Here is a 17,522-nt window from a genome sequence, read left to right as displayed (position 1 = left end):
GACCAAGATAAAAGACCTGTAACCCCAATCAACCAGTTTCTTAGACTTAAAACAAAAGACAACTGCCAATTTCACAGAGGATGTTTATCAATGCATTATGAAAGTGAATATAAAATCCTGAATATTTAATACCTCAGAAGAGCTCTCATTTGAATACACAACTTTATATTCTTTACAACTAAATGGAAAAAAGCCTTTTCCTACTTGTTCAACATAGATGTTTTCTTTTCTTTCTATAGGAAATTTAGTTGATTTGCTATAGTGCTGCATGCCCAATAACTTTGATTTTATTTCAGGTATGTTTTAAAACATTCCAGTGGCTAGTACCAGTACTTAGGTTTTCTAAAGTTTAAGAAATAACTTCTTCACATAAATATTTTCCTTACTGTGAAAAACAAAAAACAAAAAACAAACAAAAAAAACCCAAAAAACACCTACTTCTTCTTGTGAGTCCAGTCTTGTAGCCTCTGTACTGTCTCCACTCTAGATAATTGAGGAAATCTTTTTGCAGAAGTATTTAGAGAGGTAGCTACAGAGCAACTCCTTAATAAACATTGCTTTCAACTCATTATAAAGTATGGCATGCACACAAACTCACTCCCCTTTACTTAAAGAAACACACAATTCTTAAAGAATAGTCAGTTTTACTGCAATTTACAATAAAAAACCATTTATAGCGTCTTTGTGAAAAATAATGCCATTTTGAGACTGGCACGGATGTTTTCCATTATCAAAAAGAAGCTAATGTAAACTCCCTTTTTTTTTTTTTTTTTTTTGCTTCAAGGAGTTCTTCAAGGAGTAATTTAAACAACCTTAAAAAAAAAGTCACTTTAAAAAGTCTACTTTACACAACACTAACAAATCAGCATGCAGGCAAACATATTAAAACCGGACCAGCAGTGCTTGAAATATTTTTTTTAAAATTACACAAAGATAGATGGTGATGGAAGCTTCAGCTATACAGGAAGTCCTTTAGGTATTACCGTTCAACAAGTCTGAACTCCGCTAGCAATGGCAGATGGTCAGAAGAGTTATTTTCATTAGGAAGACCATTAACAGTCCAAAGATCTTGCTCTGTTAGAAGTGCCAGCCTACCAAGAAGTTTCAGACCTCCATTGAAAGAATCCTCTGCTCCTGATAAAAGCGTAAATATATTCGTTAGTGTGGGCTAAGAAAATTGCATTCATAGCTATGCAGAAAAAGCACTACAGTATGGCAGAAGTGATCTGAAGTCATCAGTGTGATATGCCAAAGTCATCAATAAAGTAGTTTGGAAATTCCTGAATTTTTCTTTTATTTCATAGTAGGACTTCTAATGAACAGAGCTTAAAGCACTCAGAAAGACACTATTTCTCCTTATTTTAACAGGGGATGAATTGAAGTAGAAAGGGAAAGGGATTTGCCCATTATCACTCAATTGCCAGAGTGGTTTTTTTTTTTTTTTTTTTTTTTTTTTTTTTTTTTTTTTCCAGAGGGGGGAAGTAGAGGGGAGAGGAGAGGGAAAGAGGGAGGCACCTGAAACTCAAGACTCATACAGTCCAGTCCTATAGTCTAACAAAACAGCATGGCTAAACAAAGTTGAAGTTTGCAAATCTAGGGACCTTTGAGGGTTATTGCTTCACATAACATATTCTATTTCTTTATCTTCAAGCATACACTTCTCCACCAGGCAGGTCATACTGCAACTCTTGCTTACAAGGATGAAAGCTTTCTGGCACTTCCATCCCTAGTTCTTCATAAGAAATGAATCTTCCTCCAACTTTTTCTGCTACCTGTTTCTGTAATGGCCTGAAGAAAAAACATGCCATGTTCATGGAAGAGGGGAAGATGACTGACAGCATTACTATTATTACGCCTTACTATTATTACACTGTATTTAAAATATTTTGTGTCCTCATTAGAAAAAAGGAGAAAAGCAGCAGCTAAGAGTAAACATCTTTTTTCAACTCAAGAACTTCCATCAAGAATAAGATTCTTCAACAATGTGTCAAACTACATTTCTTCAGCTGCATACTTGAATGAGAGACTATTCAGCAGCACTAGCTATTGCTTTCAGAGAGCAGAGATGCTACTGAACAGGTTGAGTGCATTCATAAATAACAAAAACAGCTGCCGAAAAAGCTTTTTTCTGTATCAAAGTGACCAGCAATTTCAGAACTTCCTGGCTGGGCGTCTTCAGTACTTGCTTACCACTAGGTAGTCAGAAGATTTTCTAGTACTTTGAAACCCCTCAGACAGTTCAGCAGCTTCACTCCTTTGCCAACTGCCAGCTGCTAGACATCTAATAGGTAAGCAGCTGACATTGCTGCTTTGAAAAAAAACCCACTTCCTCCAAATATGTCCAGACAGCTCTAGAGCACAGGTCTGCCCAGCTCTTGAGCCAAATTTATCATTTTGCACAGCACACCTGCATGTCTACAAAGCAAGTTTGTTGCTACAGTTTGCTCTGTAATGATTAATGGCAGCACAGAGCATTCTGGAACCACAAAACTGAGTCCTGCAGAACTGAGGTAGCTACCAAACCCCATTTTCATGGCAAATTGTGAAAAACAAACTAAATGCTTGCCTGAGTGTAATGCAGACCGAAGCATGAAAACGTTCAAAAAAAATTCCTTGAATGAAAAGGATGGCATCCTCAGGGAATCAGCCTCATACCACACCAAAAACTTACTTGTATTGACTTTGGACTTTGAATAATTTGTATGCTAGAGAAGCCCAAAGCATCAGAAAACTGAAAATCCAGATGATTAGTTCTCATTTATCAGTTTTTAGATTAAAAAAAAAGGAGAAGTCATGTTTACTCCAGTTCTGTACTCAAACCTAGGGTGAAAAATATATTTGAAAGAAACATGTGCAGCAGAGGCTCAGCTTGTTCCTCCTGTTTAAAAAAACAGAACTTAAAACACCACACAACCCCACAAATACACAGCTTTAACACTGCTGCATAACACACACAGTGATATTGCAACAATATACAGAAGCAGGTGAATTAGGATTCAATATTCCAAGGTACTGCACTCCCTAAAATCACACAGAAGTCAGAAGGAATTCAGACACTTCTGACCTCTTAGTTTTTCAAAGCTTTTATTCCTTTATTTAAGCTTTATATTCTGCATTTTGTACTAAGTTAATTTGTTGTGCATGACTAGTAAAGCTTTCATGCATCGGTTCAACAAATTTTAAGAGTCTATCACCTGAGGTATGACAGATGAGGACTGTTTTCATTATGTGAAATGGGAATACCATCAGTGTTAATTTGCAAAGATCACAGTTGAAATCTGCACTGAGAGCAGGAATGAAATCCAGGTTCCTTTGTTATGATTTCTGCAGAGCCACTTACCTGATAACACTGCACTGTGCAACATGGAAGCCTACTGCTCAGGAGTACCCACACTAAGAGCACAAATGCTGTAGAGGATATCAGGCTTCACTGCTAACATGTGCTACCCATCAAGAATCATACCCTCACAGGTTCTGTGTCTTTCTTGCACCATCTGGTGAGCTTTAGCTGCAATTGCAACCAGAAGAGCAACAAACAGTTGTACAAGTGACTGCTCTCAGAGCAGAGGCCGCAGGGATCATTTACTTGACAAATATTTTATCAAGCTTATCTGAAAAGTAGCTTTCTAATAAACTGGTCATTTTTCAGCGTTAATGCACATCGTAAGTTGATGTTCACCATTTTGTTGATTAAATGATAAGAAATTCAGCTTTGTCATAGGTCTGGCCACTGAGGTCTCCTATGAGTTACTACTGAATGACAACAATGTTTCTCAGGTGCAACTTAGATTACTAAGCATTTTCAGCCTCCATGCTGAGACGACAACTATAAAAATGTCTTATTAGGTGACAAAGTTTGTCCTGTGCATGCAAAGAAGCAAGCCCAAATACATTTCTCAGATAACAGCTAACATTCAAAGCACCACAAACATCTGAAGTACCTGATGAAATTATTACTATGTTTCCCTTTGAACAGATTCTAGATGTTCTCTTCTAGCATTCCTGAAAATACTTAAAGTAGGTTTCCTTACCTGGCTGGGCAGCAATATCATCATTTACTGCAGAAAAGAAAATATAATCCACAGTGACAGCACTTCGGGAGTGACAGGTTGTTACTTCTGGCAGTCCAGTTTCAGGGAAGTAATGAGAATAGACTGAAGACAGTTTAAAATGGTGCTGTAATTTTGAAGACAACCTAAAACAGGAGTTAAAAAGAAAAAAGACGATTTTGCTTCTTTTTATTTGCTAGAAAGGGAATAAGCGATAAAGGAGCACTAAAAAGTTTTTGGCTACATACAAGATCAGTAATCTGGATATGCAAACTAATTTTTAAATACGTAAGTGTTGCTCTCTTGCACTCAGTCCCATCACCTTTTGTGTTGAGGGTCTAAACTTCGAGGTAGAATACAGACAACTTTGTGCCACAAAGTGGCAGATAAAAACTATAAAAGCCCATTAAAAACTTAAAAACTAAAAATGATTCATCCCTTTTTATTTTTAAATAGTTTTGTTTGTATGCAAATATGTATAATTCCAGCATTAACACACAAAGTGATAATTGACAGCCTTTTTGTTACATTTATGCCATATTACTATAATTAAGAAGATAAATAAAATAATATTTAGATAGAAATACCTAAGTGTTGGCACAGCACAGCTTAAACACTTGCAATTTCCTAAAGTCTCTGACTTAATGAAAATTGATTTTTACGTGACCCATCTAATACAACACCTATAAAATGCTGAAAATGAGTAATAAAAACTCTGATACAGTCTAGATAAACTCTGATATTGTTTTGTAATCAACTGACACTTCAGATATACAGAGGCTTCACCTCCATCTGTGCTTTGCAAGATTTCACATGTGTCCTCATTCATCAGTCTCTCCCTGGCACACTGGTAGAAGCATCTATGGTAATAGCTTGTATAAAAGGGACAAACCCTGAACTCATCTAACTTGGTCCTTCAGCATATTGGTAAATTATGTTTTTTTTTGGTTTTTGATTTTTTAAACTATAAGTATCAAGCATTTTCCATATGGCTATGCCTAATCTTTTCTCCTCTGCTCAGGCTCCCATTTGGTCTCTCCCCATAATCTGCCAGTCTATTTCTCCTCCTGTTCAGCCCATCTTGTCTCACCTGTTTTCTTTCAAATCAGCCACAAAAGGTGGAATTGCACATTTCAGCAAAAGAACTCTCTCCCTCCCAGCTGTTTGTTCCCATCAGCTTTGCAAATCACCCTTTCTCAGCTGTATCTGTCTCACAGTGCATGGCTGCATTTTAAACCTGATCTGCGACATGTCCTGGTTAAAAAAAAGAAGTATTGCTTTCAAAATCAGCATGTCACCAGCCTTATCTGAGGACAGTCAGACAAACACGCAACTGGGTACAATTTGGGTGGCAATTTCTGCTCTGTAAGTGGCTGCAGAGTAAGAAGCTCTTTTCAACTGATTCTACTGCCAAATGATACACATTATAGCTTCCATGGGCTTCTGCATCTTGTGTTTTGAGGAACTTCTTAATACACAGTTATAAGAAGTGCAGCTGTATTGAGTTAATCCAACCTGCCCTAACAGCCTGAGAATAACAAATTCTTAAGAAGGAGTAAGAACAGGACAAGCATATGGAATTACTGGTCACAGGAGACCATCCCAACTTCCAGCAACCTGCAGTTCACAATTTCCTTAGCCAATCATTGCATCCACATCTGTTAGTTAACATGCAATGAACTTTCTAAGAAGTAGTTAGGAAAGCTCACAGAAGGAAACTCCCACAACATCTTTTGGGGGATGATCTTTGCAGGGCAGTCTTTTGCCTCTTGTATATTTACTGCCCATCAATTTCTTTTGACAATTCAGTAGTTTCAGTATATTCACTACTTTTCCCTCAAACAGTATTTATCCATGTTCTCCCACCTCTTAATGATTTCCCAGCAGTTTATCCCCTCTCAGTTGTCTTTTTCCTAAGCCAAGAGACCCAACTGTATTTAGTCTCTGTTCATATAGAAGCTGTTCCAGAACTTTGATTGTCTTTGCTCCTTTATATCCTTTTCAGGATGAGTCAACAAAATTGCAAATAGCGTTCAATAAGTGGCATGCTATGCCACATATTACTATAGTCATATATGGCTATAACGTTTCCTGTATTGTTATCTACTCTTTTCTCAGAAAGACCATTACTTGCCTTTCTGATCATCAGAAATCACTACAGGTTTTAACAGAACTATCCACAGTGACACCCAAATCTCATTTCTGAGTAAAAATGGCTAACTTAGAGTCTGACATTGTGTGTGTGTGTGTGTGTGTGTGTGTGTGTGGATAGTTAGGGTAATTTCCTTCTTCTGTGCCTTACTTTACATGCCTTTACAATTTTGGTAAATGCAAATATATTCTTCCTTCCTTTCAAAAACCAAACACATTCCACCCCAGCAGTCTAATGATAGTCATTTCCTTCAGTTTAACAAGCAGACTTTCTGATCTGACTAGTTATACTGCCAAATCCTAAGTAATGTTAAAGATCTTTTTTCCTTATAAAATACTACAAGTTTCAGGGATTCAAGGATTTAAAATTTCTCCTACAGAACTCCTGACAAGGAATATTTTCTGTTCTTCCTAGTTCTTTTCCCTCTTTTATTCAAATTTCACACTGTATTGTAGGATTTTATTAGCTTCCATAAAACGGTATCTCAGAAACAGTAAAAAGGGGAGAGCTACTGCCAACATTTAAACAGCTGGACAACACTATCTTCCTATAACATGATTTCTGCAACTGGACTGAAGTTCACAGCTTTTCTATATCATCACTGTAGAGCAAGATGTCCTGCTTAGGACAAGATGTTACTAAATGTCAGAAGTATTCTTTAACAAGCAGATGGAATGTACCACAGTATCTCATCACTGCATTCTGAGATATCACCTGCAAATTCCTGCAAGAACACATACTCTTTAACTATTTCTAGTCCTAGCTATCTGATCAGCCTTTTACATAGGAGTGGAAGATGAATTTTTGCCACATGGGCAGACTGGGTTGGATAGGCACCTTGTATCCATACCTAGAATCAGACACAAACTTGGTCTAAAAACTAAACAAAAATTTCTCCAAACCCAAACAGAAGGAACCAACCAAGTGACTCTACTTTTCTACCTACAACACATACTTTTCAGATGCTATTACAATCTCTTCAGTGTTGTCCAATTTTGCTTCTGTCATCTTTTCTCCTACAAAATAAGAATATGTTCATTTCAGATTTAAAAATATCATGTAATTAAGACCAATAAAATAATAGCCTACTGTAATATCTTTAAAAACACTTTTTTTTTTGCATCAGGCAAGATACAGTTCATAAATCTAGATTAAGTTCTTGCATTCCAGTAGCAAGATTGCCTTTAAAGAGTCTTTCAAATTACCTCCCGTTTAAATTGTTGGTCTGTCAAAGAAAAAAGACAGATGAAAGATGGAAAGACAGGCAGCTACAGGAACAGGGATCACTTGCTTTTCCTATTTGTTCCATGGAACATACACACTATAATACCTAAACACTGGAGATAAGGTAGGTTCACACTGTATGCATGTGCTACATTCCACCATCTCTTTTCCCAGGCACACTGCAACTGGCTTCCATCATGCAAACACAGTAGTTCCAATATTATGCATCAGATTGAAGGGGAAAATTCTAACTTGCTAATCTTTTAAAGATTCAAATCAGCAAATACTTATGCAAACAATAAACTTCACACTCCAACAACTGTCCTCTACTAGAAATGATAATCAGTTTTTCAATGCAACCCGAGATTATCTGCAAATGATCATAAATTTCATCAGTCCAGAAACTGACCTGCATTTTCTTCTTTTTGTTGCTGTTTTATTTCATACACACAGTTTTGTGAAATACCTAATTTTTTTGGCCAAATTGGAATAGATAAGATTCTTTGTCCCCTTGGAAATTGTTCTTGTCCAGAGACCTAAGAAAAACAATATAAACTTGTTTCAAACAGAAACCTGATTAAAAGAACTTGAAACAACCGGACATTCTCTGTACTACAAAGCTTAACAGTTTAAACAAACAATATTTCCCTAGAATAAATTTTTTATACCAATGCATCAAATCTCTGTCAAAATACTCTTAATTTACACCACCTTTGCTACCCCATTGTCCTAGATAATTCTTGTGACACTAAGCTAAGAAACTGCCAAAACACTTTCAGCAATACAACAGGACTAAGAATAGACAGGTCCCTAGCAAATACTTAGTTAACTATATTCACGATATTCTTCTGCAAGGCAGTCAACTCCAAGTGGGGCTAGAAACAATCACCCTCTAGAAACAAACAACAATAGTGCTATTTTTTCTTATTTTATCATTTTATGTGCTTCACTTTTTTATATTGGATAGCATTTAACATCTCTAACAGCTACATACATGAGCTTACAAAAATACAGCTAACCTGAAATAGTTTAGGTTCAGCATCTAATCATATTTCTGCTCTTAAAATAGCTCTAACCACTGCAAATCAAAGTTTATCTAAAAAAGTAATCTTTTTAGATAGAACACAGTAGGATATTTGATTATGTAGTTATTTTCTTCTACCTGCAAGCTGTAACACTTAAGAACACAGATATAACCATCCTGTGGATAATCACCTTTCAAAAAGAACTAATTTGTTTGTCTAATTGTTCATTTCAGAATGCCAGGAGCAGGCATAACATTCTGTAAGGCACAGCTAACGAGCTTAGGTTTATTTTATTAACTCCATAGCAACTTTCACTTTGCAGCCTGCAGAAAGGGCACTAAGATGGATACTGTAAGGAAAATGACTACAAACTGATCCATAGTGTGCTAGACCATTCTGTTAAATATCTTCCTCTCTCATTATCCTTAATGTTTTTTATGAGAGAGTAAAAGCATATCCTACCTTTCCAATAGCAAGTCCTTCATAATTTAACTTTCCTTCTTTTATAAATCTGTACAGTGGAGAACCAGGAACAGAATTGAAGTCACCACAGATAATAATTGGACAGAAAGTACCATCCTTCTGATGGGCAACACTAGCAATCTCTGCCAGGAGCATGGCAAGTTGGGTCAGTTTGATGTCCCCTCGCCTTGGGTTATACAGCAGATGTGTATTGGCTATACAGATTGCAGCAGTAGTTTTACAGTGAAGTCTAGGCTGTAAAAGCAACACCAGTCCAATATTGTCCCTGTCCAAGAGTGGAATATCATGGCGAAAAAATTCCACAGGGCTTGATGAGATCAGATTAAATTTGGAAGTTTTGAAGCAAATAGCACAGCCATCAGGTTTTCTCCCTGTCCTCATCTTGTACTCACAGTGATACCCTGCAAGAAAGAATTAAAAACATTAAGATACCATTAAATAAATATAGAACAGTTTTCAAAAAATTTAGAAAGACTTCATACTACTTTTCTCCTTTGGAAGTCAATGCCCAGTCTAAAATAACAAAAACTGAGGCAAGTTCCACTGTGCCTTTCACATGGCCTTTTTCTGATACCCATCATAGACCTCTATACCTTCCACAGTAAAATTTTTTGATTACATTGTTTTGAGGAAAAATGGGTTATAATGGGAGTTATTTGGCATGACTAAGTACAAAGCTGAGAACTGTTCATAAAACAAAATTCAGAAAATATCTGTCACAAATTCCCTATAATTAACACTTAATGGTTTGACAGGAAAAAAAGAAAAAAAAAGAAAAGAATACCCAAACATCTGAGTCATAATAAAAAAAGAAAGCGTACGAAAACCTAGTTGTCACTTATACTGGATGATCTCCATTATCTCCTGTTTTCAAAGGAAAGTTGCTTGATCACCTTACTGAATTGCCATCCCAAGTTGGAAACAGCACAACAGTAACCATCCAAATTGGAATGTTAGCTAAAAAACACCAAATGGCAGAGTGCTCTGAACCTTTATGAAGTTGTTTAATGTTGTATTCTTTAAATGAGAAATTATTTAAAGGTAACTAACAATTTATATACAAACATGTAAACCTTAGCAATCACTTTATTCCATCTCTGCATACTAATATTTGACCCATTAAAAAAGGCTTCAAAATACGATTCAGCAAGAAAAGTCAACACGAGGCTTTTCTGTTCTAACTTCAATCTAAATACTACAGTAAAACTGATTCTATACCTTTCGTGATGTGTAAGTGTCTAAATACTTTTCTCTATGTGGAAAAAACTAAAACAAAAAGTGGAGTTGTGTACTGAAGTTTATTCTAGGTTTATAACTGTTGTTACCACAACAGTTCAAGAATATTACTGCAAAGCATTGCAATTGAGTATCTATTCCAACAGTACCTAGTTTTGCTTTTCTAAAAATGCCTCTCCACAGCCCATGTCACATGGATTTGTAAAGTACAGCTCCCTGAAACAGACTGAGCTGACTTCAGAGCTCAGAAATGCCTGAATAGAGAATTCCTGCTCTTTTCTTCCAGCTCCTGGCCATACACTCCTGCCACTTGTGTGCTAGCATGAACTACTTTACTTCATTAAGCCTGCAGAAAAATAACCCAGGAAAATAAAGTGAGACTGGACAGTCTTCTGCTGGGCTAGTGGATTTAAACAATGTAGAGGTGTAGTGAGTGCCCAAACTAGCCCAAGAGAAGGGGCAGGGCATACATCTGGGAGCAAGGGAGGGGAAGGGGAAGGGGGAAGAGTTAGAGCGAGCTCCAGATCCTTTTTAGCAGTAGGAAACTCAGTTGCCCACAGGAACCTGGCCTTACAGTGCTATATCACAACACATCAGGCCCATTTAAGTCAGTACCACATTACTCTGCCTTCTTTACAAACACTCAGTCCTGGGAGCTAGACTGTCAATTAACCAAGAAAGGAAAATCTTGGGCCAATGCTGCTTCTTGAACTGGCTTGTCCTGGCATCAGAAAAGGATTAGCCCTTGGACTTGGGAGTGAGAAGAAGTGAAGAGCAGAATAGATTTAGATCAGTTTAAATTGCCATGGAATCACACCCTTGTATGTTCCTTACAATAAATACATACATAACACACATACGTGTGTTTATACATATATAATATACACACATACACATATATATGAGAGCTATTTAGGCTGAATGGAAGTACTCAAACACTACTATAAATTGAACACAAATTAAATTTAGTGCTGATATCAGAAGATTTCAAGCCAAGAAAAAGGAACTCCAGAGAAGCTATCCAATAGGAGTACTAGGAGAAAATACTAAGGTAGTTTCAAGAGTGTTTGATGAATTATGAAAGGAAGTGTACAATACTGTAGCATGGCATAGGAGGGGACTTGATTCTATGAGTAAGAGATTCTTTCTGGGGAAAAAAAGCACAAGGATGGGTAGAGAAGACAAAGTATTGGTCATAGAGATTCATCATACCCAGGGACTCCAGACTTGACTTGATCTCTGTTCTATAATGGTCTTCTTGGACTTCCTGTAAACAAAGTACCTAAGGCAAAAGTTTACAATTGAAACATATTAGTAAGTACATCAAAATATTAATTCATGTCTCAGTTGTCAAGTTTTTTTTTTCTTTTTAAAAAAGAGATTTCAGAAGTTTTTTGCCTTAATAATCCTGTAAAAGGATTCACCAAACTCTTAACGGTCTGAAAAATGACTGATGCAAGAACCTTATTGACTTGACTTCATTATTAAGTGTTCTAGAAAAACAAACAAACAAACACCATGTAAAGCTGTACAAGCAAAGGGATTTTTCAAACCCTGACTCAAGCAGGAGTTTAGAAGCACGTCTTTGGTAGAGAAGGACAGAAAACTTGATCATAAGCCAAATGATAAAGGGGCAGAGAGAAGACAACGCCTAAGAGGAACACTTCTGGATCAGAGTCTCCCTGGAAGGCATGCTACTAACAGCTGCATTTTTCTCTTAACTGTGAACATTAATCATAAGGAAGCAGAGAACCACTGTCACTTGAGACCTTATGTGATCAAAAGAGTAGGTAAAGAATTTTAGTTTGTCTGCCTTCCAAACAAAGGATTCACACACAATAAGTTCCCCATTACCCAGTCTGACAAACAGCTCTAAGGGATTAGTAGCCAGATTTTAGAAAGGGACTTTTGATTCACTGAATTTACTGACACATGGTGTTATGACTACCTAAAAAAGTACTAAGTCACAAAGTTGCACACTTCAAAGAAAAAATGCTGGCACCGACCATTGCCTTAATTTGACTGTCTTGTACACAGGCATACTACTATTCCTTCACAAAAGCATGGGGTGCAAGATAAGTATTTGCCAGTGGTGATGATCTGTTAAGTCTTGTGCTCTCTTCATCCCACTAAATAACATATAACTTAAGGAAAAAGAGACAGCCTCCAGCTCTTGAGGTTCCTAAGCCATATAGTGTCAGAAGGTGAGACCATTGTGGCAAGAGGTGCTCTGTTCTCCTTCTCTAAGGATCCATCATTAGCACCTGCTGAAAACATGACACAAGACTAGGCAGATCTTTGGCCTACACAAATACGGCTATTCTTCTGTTCAGTGCCTTATTTACAGCATTCTATTCAAATGCATCCTAGGCACAGACTGGAAAAGACCTGGGAAAGAAAGTGTATTTGATGTTATATATATATAAAAAAAAAGTTACAGTGTATCAACAGACTGTCAAAGTTATGTCAAAAGGACCATCATTAGGAATTACGGACAAATAGAAGGCAGCTACGAGCAGTATATACTTTACAGCTGCATTTGCTGTAAGTTTAGATTACAGAGAAAACACTAATTGCTTAAGTATAAATCAAAACTACTGACTTAATCATGATATAACTGAAGACTCAGTTGGATTCACTGCTTACTAAAATAAGCAAACAGCAAGAATTTGCTACGCCATTTATAGCTTCCTGAGAAATACCCACATGTTCATTTTCTACTCACATCTGCATCCAATTGTTTGATTTCTTGTAGAATGTTGGGAAATCTGTATGTCCAGATTAATAAGGTCTGCCTGCAGTGTTTATACAGGTGGGAGTTATCTTCTAACAGATTCTGTGAAAGGATATTGTAGGACATGACTGTAAAATCAAATTTTGCCTCACTTTCTCTATTGCTTTGGTCAGTTGCTTTATTTTCAAAAATCTTCATTGTTCTACTATGCTGACAAAAATATTCCCAGTGTCTTTGGATTGCTCCTGTTAAAACACACGAAACAGAAAACAAGTTATGTGATATGCTATATTACTTCTTACTGCTCTTAGAACTCATTCTACAGATCAGTATTTGCCTTTCAGATTGCTTAAGCAAGTTAAAAAACTCATTTGATTAGTAGTGCTTTAGACCACCTGTTCAGTATGAACTATTTATGAGTATCAGTAAAAATACACAGCTCAAGACCATTATATATCTCGCATTTTAAACTGCTTTGAAATTAGGAAACTGGTATGTTCAAGGGTGATTATTACAGTCACACTACACCATCCTGCTCCATGTAGAAATGCTGTCAAACTGGTAAACCAAATCTAGTCTGTGACATACTTTTATGCTACTTTCGGTACTAACTCCTCAGTCGAAATTGGATATGACAGTCTGGAACACACCCTTTAGAGCAGCATATACCCATCTTCTTGATCCCTACATCCATGTCAGAGAAAGGGTGAGGACTAGAGGCTCACCTTTTCTCTGTGCATAGTCTAATGAATTCAACAACAAACCCCAAAAATGTCCATTTAGGGATCCCAAAACAGATATTAAACCTGGATTTCCCTCAGTGAAGTTGAGAAACCAAGATCCATAAATCTCAGAATTAAAAAGAACTTCTGAAGAGGTTTACTTTGTCTTTCTGCATACTTACTTTCATATTTATTATTTTCATGTGAAAGTTGAAAAGCATGTATCTGCACATCATTAAATATCCAACTATTTTTCAAATATTTATTTCTACAATTTATATAATTCATGACCAAAGATGACTTCCAGCAATGCCCCAAATCATCTGAGAGTATGCTGAAGTCCAGTTATCTGCATTATCAACTAGTGGCAAACTGAAGCTATAGGTGATCCTATCTGCTCCGAGTATTTCTTTTTATACCCAAAGGTACAATCTTCTCTGACAAGCAGGTAGTAAATTTCATCACTGTGCTCAAGTTATTCAGGACTTTACCTAGCATTTGTAATGAATATAGCAAGGCTTTAAATAGTATTTTTACAACAGTAGAGAGGCTGCACTGCTTCCCAGCAAGTATCTTTAATTATTGACATCTTACAATGTGTAAAAAAAAAATAACTAGGAAGGTTTATAATACTAACCACTCTCTCAGACAAAGGCATATCAAGATGTACTTGCTGAGAGGTTTAAGAAAGGACAGAGCAACCTCCTTTCCTTCAGCTCCTGAAGATACATATGAGGTTTCTGTGCCTTCAGGAACTTCATTTTTATGCACTTGTGTGCCCCAAAATCCTTTTGCAATGCTGATAGCATTTGCCCTTCTCAGTCTCAAAACAATGTCCAGTTTATTTTGTTAAGGAAGTGATTTATGCAAGAAGGCCCGGATTGCAACTGCGCCCCTCTGGTTTTTTTCCCCTCCACCATAGACAAAACTGTTAATATCCACAATAGTCAGTAAAACATTTGGATGCTCTGTGGAGGATTATATGGGTGATAAATTAAAGATGACACTTTCAAGTTTCATAAGAGTCTGTTATAGAGCTGGGTAAACATCTTCATGCTTCTTACTGCATTTATCCGGATAAATACATTTGCTGGTTGCTCTGTCAGACATGGTACAGAACTTGCTCAAATGCCTGTGGCAAAGCACAGTGATAAAAACAAAACACAAAAATCACACTGGAAACAACATTATGTCTCAGTTATCCATTAATTCTCAGTTAGTATCTAGAACACGGATAACTCAACTGGCTCTGAAAGAAGCCAATTCAGGTTCAGCAGGGCTTATGAGCTCAAGTATAGTGCAAGGACTTAAGCTATACAACTTCCAGGGCCAATTCAGCTCTGAAAGCAGTTTAGCTGAATCTTTTGCTTTAAAAAGAATTCACAAGCTAACAGACCTGAACTGGGAACACATCCTGGAGAGAATCTGAATCCGTTTGAATCAAACATAGGACTCCTCAACAGTACAATCCCTGGCATGTGATCTTGCATTCATTTTGTGAATTATCTCAGTTTGTGCTATGCTAGATGATGCATAATTGACTGTTTAACCGACAGACTGCTTGATAGCATGCACACACATGCAGTTTACAGAGTAAATAACAACATAAAACTGTAACACTCCCTCTCTTTTAAGAGAGGCTCTCTGTTGCAAAGCAAAACAGAGATAGAACTCAAAAGATGCAGGTAATACAGCTTATAACTTGTTAGAAGTATTTAGTATTACAAATTAGCAAGTAAACAACATTTTTTACCTCTCTTTTTGGTACAGTTTTGTTCATTCTGCACTACAGAAAGACACAATGCTTCCTTCTGATGAGAGCTGCTTGTTTCTTCTTCAGGAGTTGAAGTATCATGCTGGCCACTGAGTTTTCTCTTTTTTGTAGATGGTTCTTCTCCCTCAGATTTCATATTGGAATTAGATAGATGAAAGCAACAATTCTGTGTGAAGTTATCAAGCTGCCAATTTGAGTTCTGCGATTGTCTCCAAGGTCCAAAAAATGGAGGCAACCTCCAGTTTGCTGAGAAATCAACTGGAACAGGAAGGGGAAATGAAGCCCAGGGATAGTGTCCAGCCCATCTCATACAGTTGAAAACTGGGCTGTTCCAGGTAAACACTTGAGAACTATTCCAGTGGGCAATCCAGTCTCTGCCCAGCCTCTGCATTTGACGGGGCAGCATGGAGTGTCTGTTAAATAAAGGATAATTTTTATTACTTAAAATGCAGCTACATCTATCTGTAACCCACTGTTTGTGGATGCAAGTCATCTTGGTTATGATTTATAAGTTTTATTCTTTCCTTAAAGTAACCTGTACAAGATAATGGATATTATTTTCCTATTAGTTCTGACTCAGCTACGCAGGATAAGAATTTAATGTAACTGGAATATGTAGAAATTTAAACCTTTACCTAAAAGATCTGCAAAGTGGGTCTTTGCAAACTGATCTTGTACTTTCTTCCCCCTCCCTTCAGCTTTACAAATAATGCCATTTAGTTTTCAAACTCCATCCATATGACTATTTTCAGTTTACCCTCTCCTCTGCCTTGTTGAAATCAACAAGCTCCTCTTTCAAGCACTCAGCAGAAAGACCTCTACAAAAAGTCATTTTTGCATGCTGCATGCTGTTTGAAAGAATCAGAAAATCACTTTCCCCCAAGAAGTCACAAGAGCATTTAACGAGCCACTGACTTCACAAGCCAGAAGGTCAACTAAACACTAAGCACAAGACAGGGAGATGGAGGGTGCTAACGCTGTCTCCTTTGCTGACACCAGTGTATATATACAACTCTTAACTATTTGTATTCTTATTTCTGTTTTCCAGGTGGAAAAAAAAAATGTAAGTCAGTGATTAGAACCATGAAAGTGATTTTTTTTTCCCCAGCAGAAAAAAACCCTCTCACTCTCAGCAACGATCACAAACCTAAGCAACATCACTCAGTCTCAGCTTCCTCACTGGTTAACTCAGCTTCACTGCGAGTTCAGAAGCAATGAATGTCAAAGCTAGATGTGCCAGTTGAATTAGAGCCAGAGCATCCTAGTTTTCATACCGTGTGGTAAATAAGCAAAAAAACAACTTTGAGAAAAACCAACCTGTCCTGAAACAGCAGTTTTCACTACTGTGCACTAAAGTAGTCCCACAATCTCGTAAGAAAAACACGTGCCACTGCATTACAGCAGGGTGATGCACACCGAGTGCAAGAGGTACCCCCTCTCTGCAAAGCCTTGTTGCAACCCTTGTTTACGGAAAACAAGCGTCTTTCAGACTGCCTTAATTTTGACCCGCGGCCTCTCAAAAGCAGTGTGACACAAATGCCTTCCTATGATGATCTGCAAGCTGCAAAGAAAAGCTCAAGCCTACACTTAACGCTCACTAACCGCTGCCTAGCTGCGAACAACGGGGCTCACTGTAAATAAATCCGACTGCGGCCCGCCCCCGCCTCCCTCGGAGTCCAGCGCCGGGCATCGCCCGCAGGAAGGCCCCGGCCGGGGGCTCTGCTCCCGCGGCGGCGCCGAGCAAGGGGCAGCCGCGCCCCCGCCCCAACCGTCACTTATGGCCGTTAAACGCTCGCGGGGCCGCGCCGGGCCGCCTCGGCGTCCACCGGGCCCAGGTCCCCCGCCGGCGCACGGCCCGGCCCGGCCTGCGCTACGCCGCCGGGCCCAGCGCCCCCCGCCGCGGCCGCCGTTACCTCCCGGCGGGCCCGGGCCCGGCGGCTCGGGGTCCCGCTAGCCGCTCCGCGCAGCCCCGGCGCCCCCAGAGGGGGTCATCCCAGGGCAGCGCCAGCTCCGCCCGTCGCCGCCGCGGCTCCCACGCGCGCGCGCTCACCTATGGGACTTGCAGCCGTAGGACCGCCCGCTGCCGCCATCTTTGTTCCGGGAGGCCGGCGCCCGAGCAGCGC

The 17,522-nt window shown here is 38.4% G+C and overlaps 1 protein-coding gene across 2 annotated transcripts; it reads right to left on the bottom strand.

Annotated features, from left to right (window-relative positions):
• Positions 1-69: 69 nt before the first annotated feature.
• Positions 70-17,522, bottom strand: ANGEL2 (angel homolog 2). Of its 2 annotated transcripts, XM_062571837.1 has the most exons (9): positions 17,450-17,522; positions 15,379-15,812; positions 12,895-13,148; positions 11,382-11,451; positions 8,913-9,334; positions 7,835-7,961; positions 7,157-7,217; positions 4,032-4,195; positions 70-1,134 (listed from the first exon to the last, which is right to left on the bottom strand). In XM_062571837.1, the coding sequence occupies exons 2-9, from the start codon at positions 15,803-15,805 to the stop codon at positions 980-982; spliced, it is 1,680 nt and encodes a 559-aa protein (XP_062427821.1). In that variant the 5' UTR covers positions 15,806-15,812; positions 17,450-17,522; the 3' UTR covers positions 70-979. The 2 variants fall into 2 exon arrangements, with proteins under 2 accessions (XP_062427821.1, XP_062427822.1); XM_062571838.1 differs by lacking the exon at positions 17,450-17,522 and having other exon boundaries at positions 12,895-13,005; positions 15,379-15,506.

The sequence above is a fragment of the Rhea pennata genome, chromosome 3, assembly GCF_028389875.1.
Source record: "Rhea pennata isolate bPtePen1 chromosome 3, bPtePen1.pri, whole genome shotgun sequence".
Lineage (NCBI taxonomy): Eukaryota > Metazoa > Chordata > Aves > Rheiformes > Rheidae > Rhea > Rhea pennata.
This window is presented reverse-complemented; position numbering and strand designations above follow the sequence as displayed.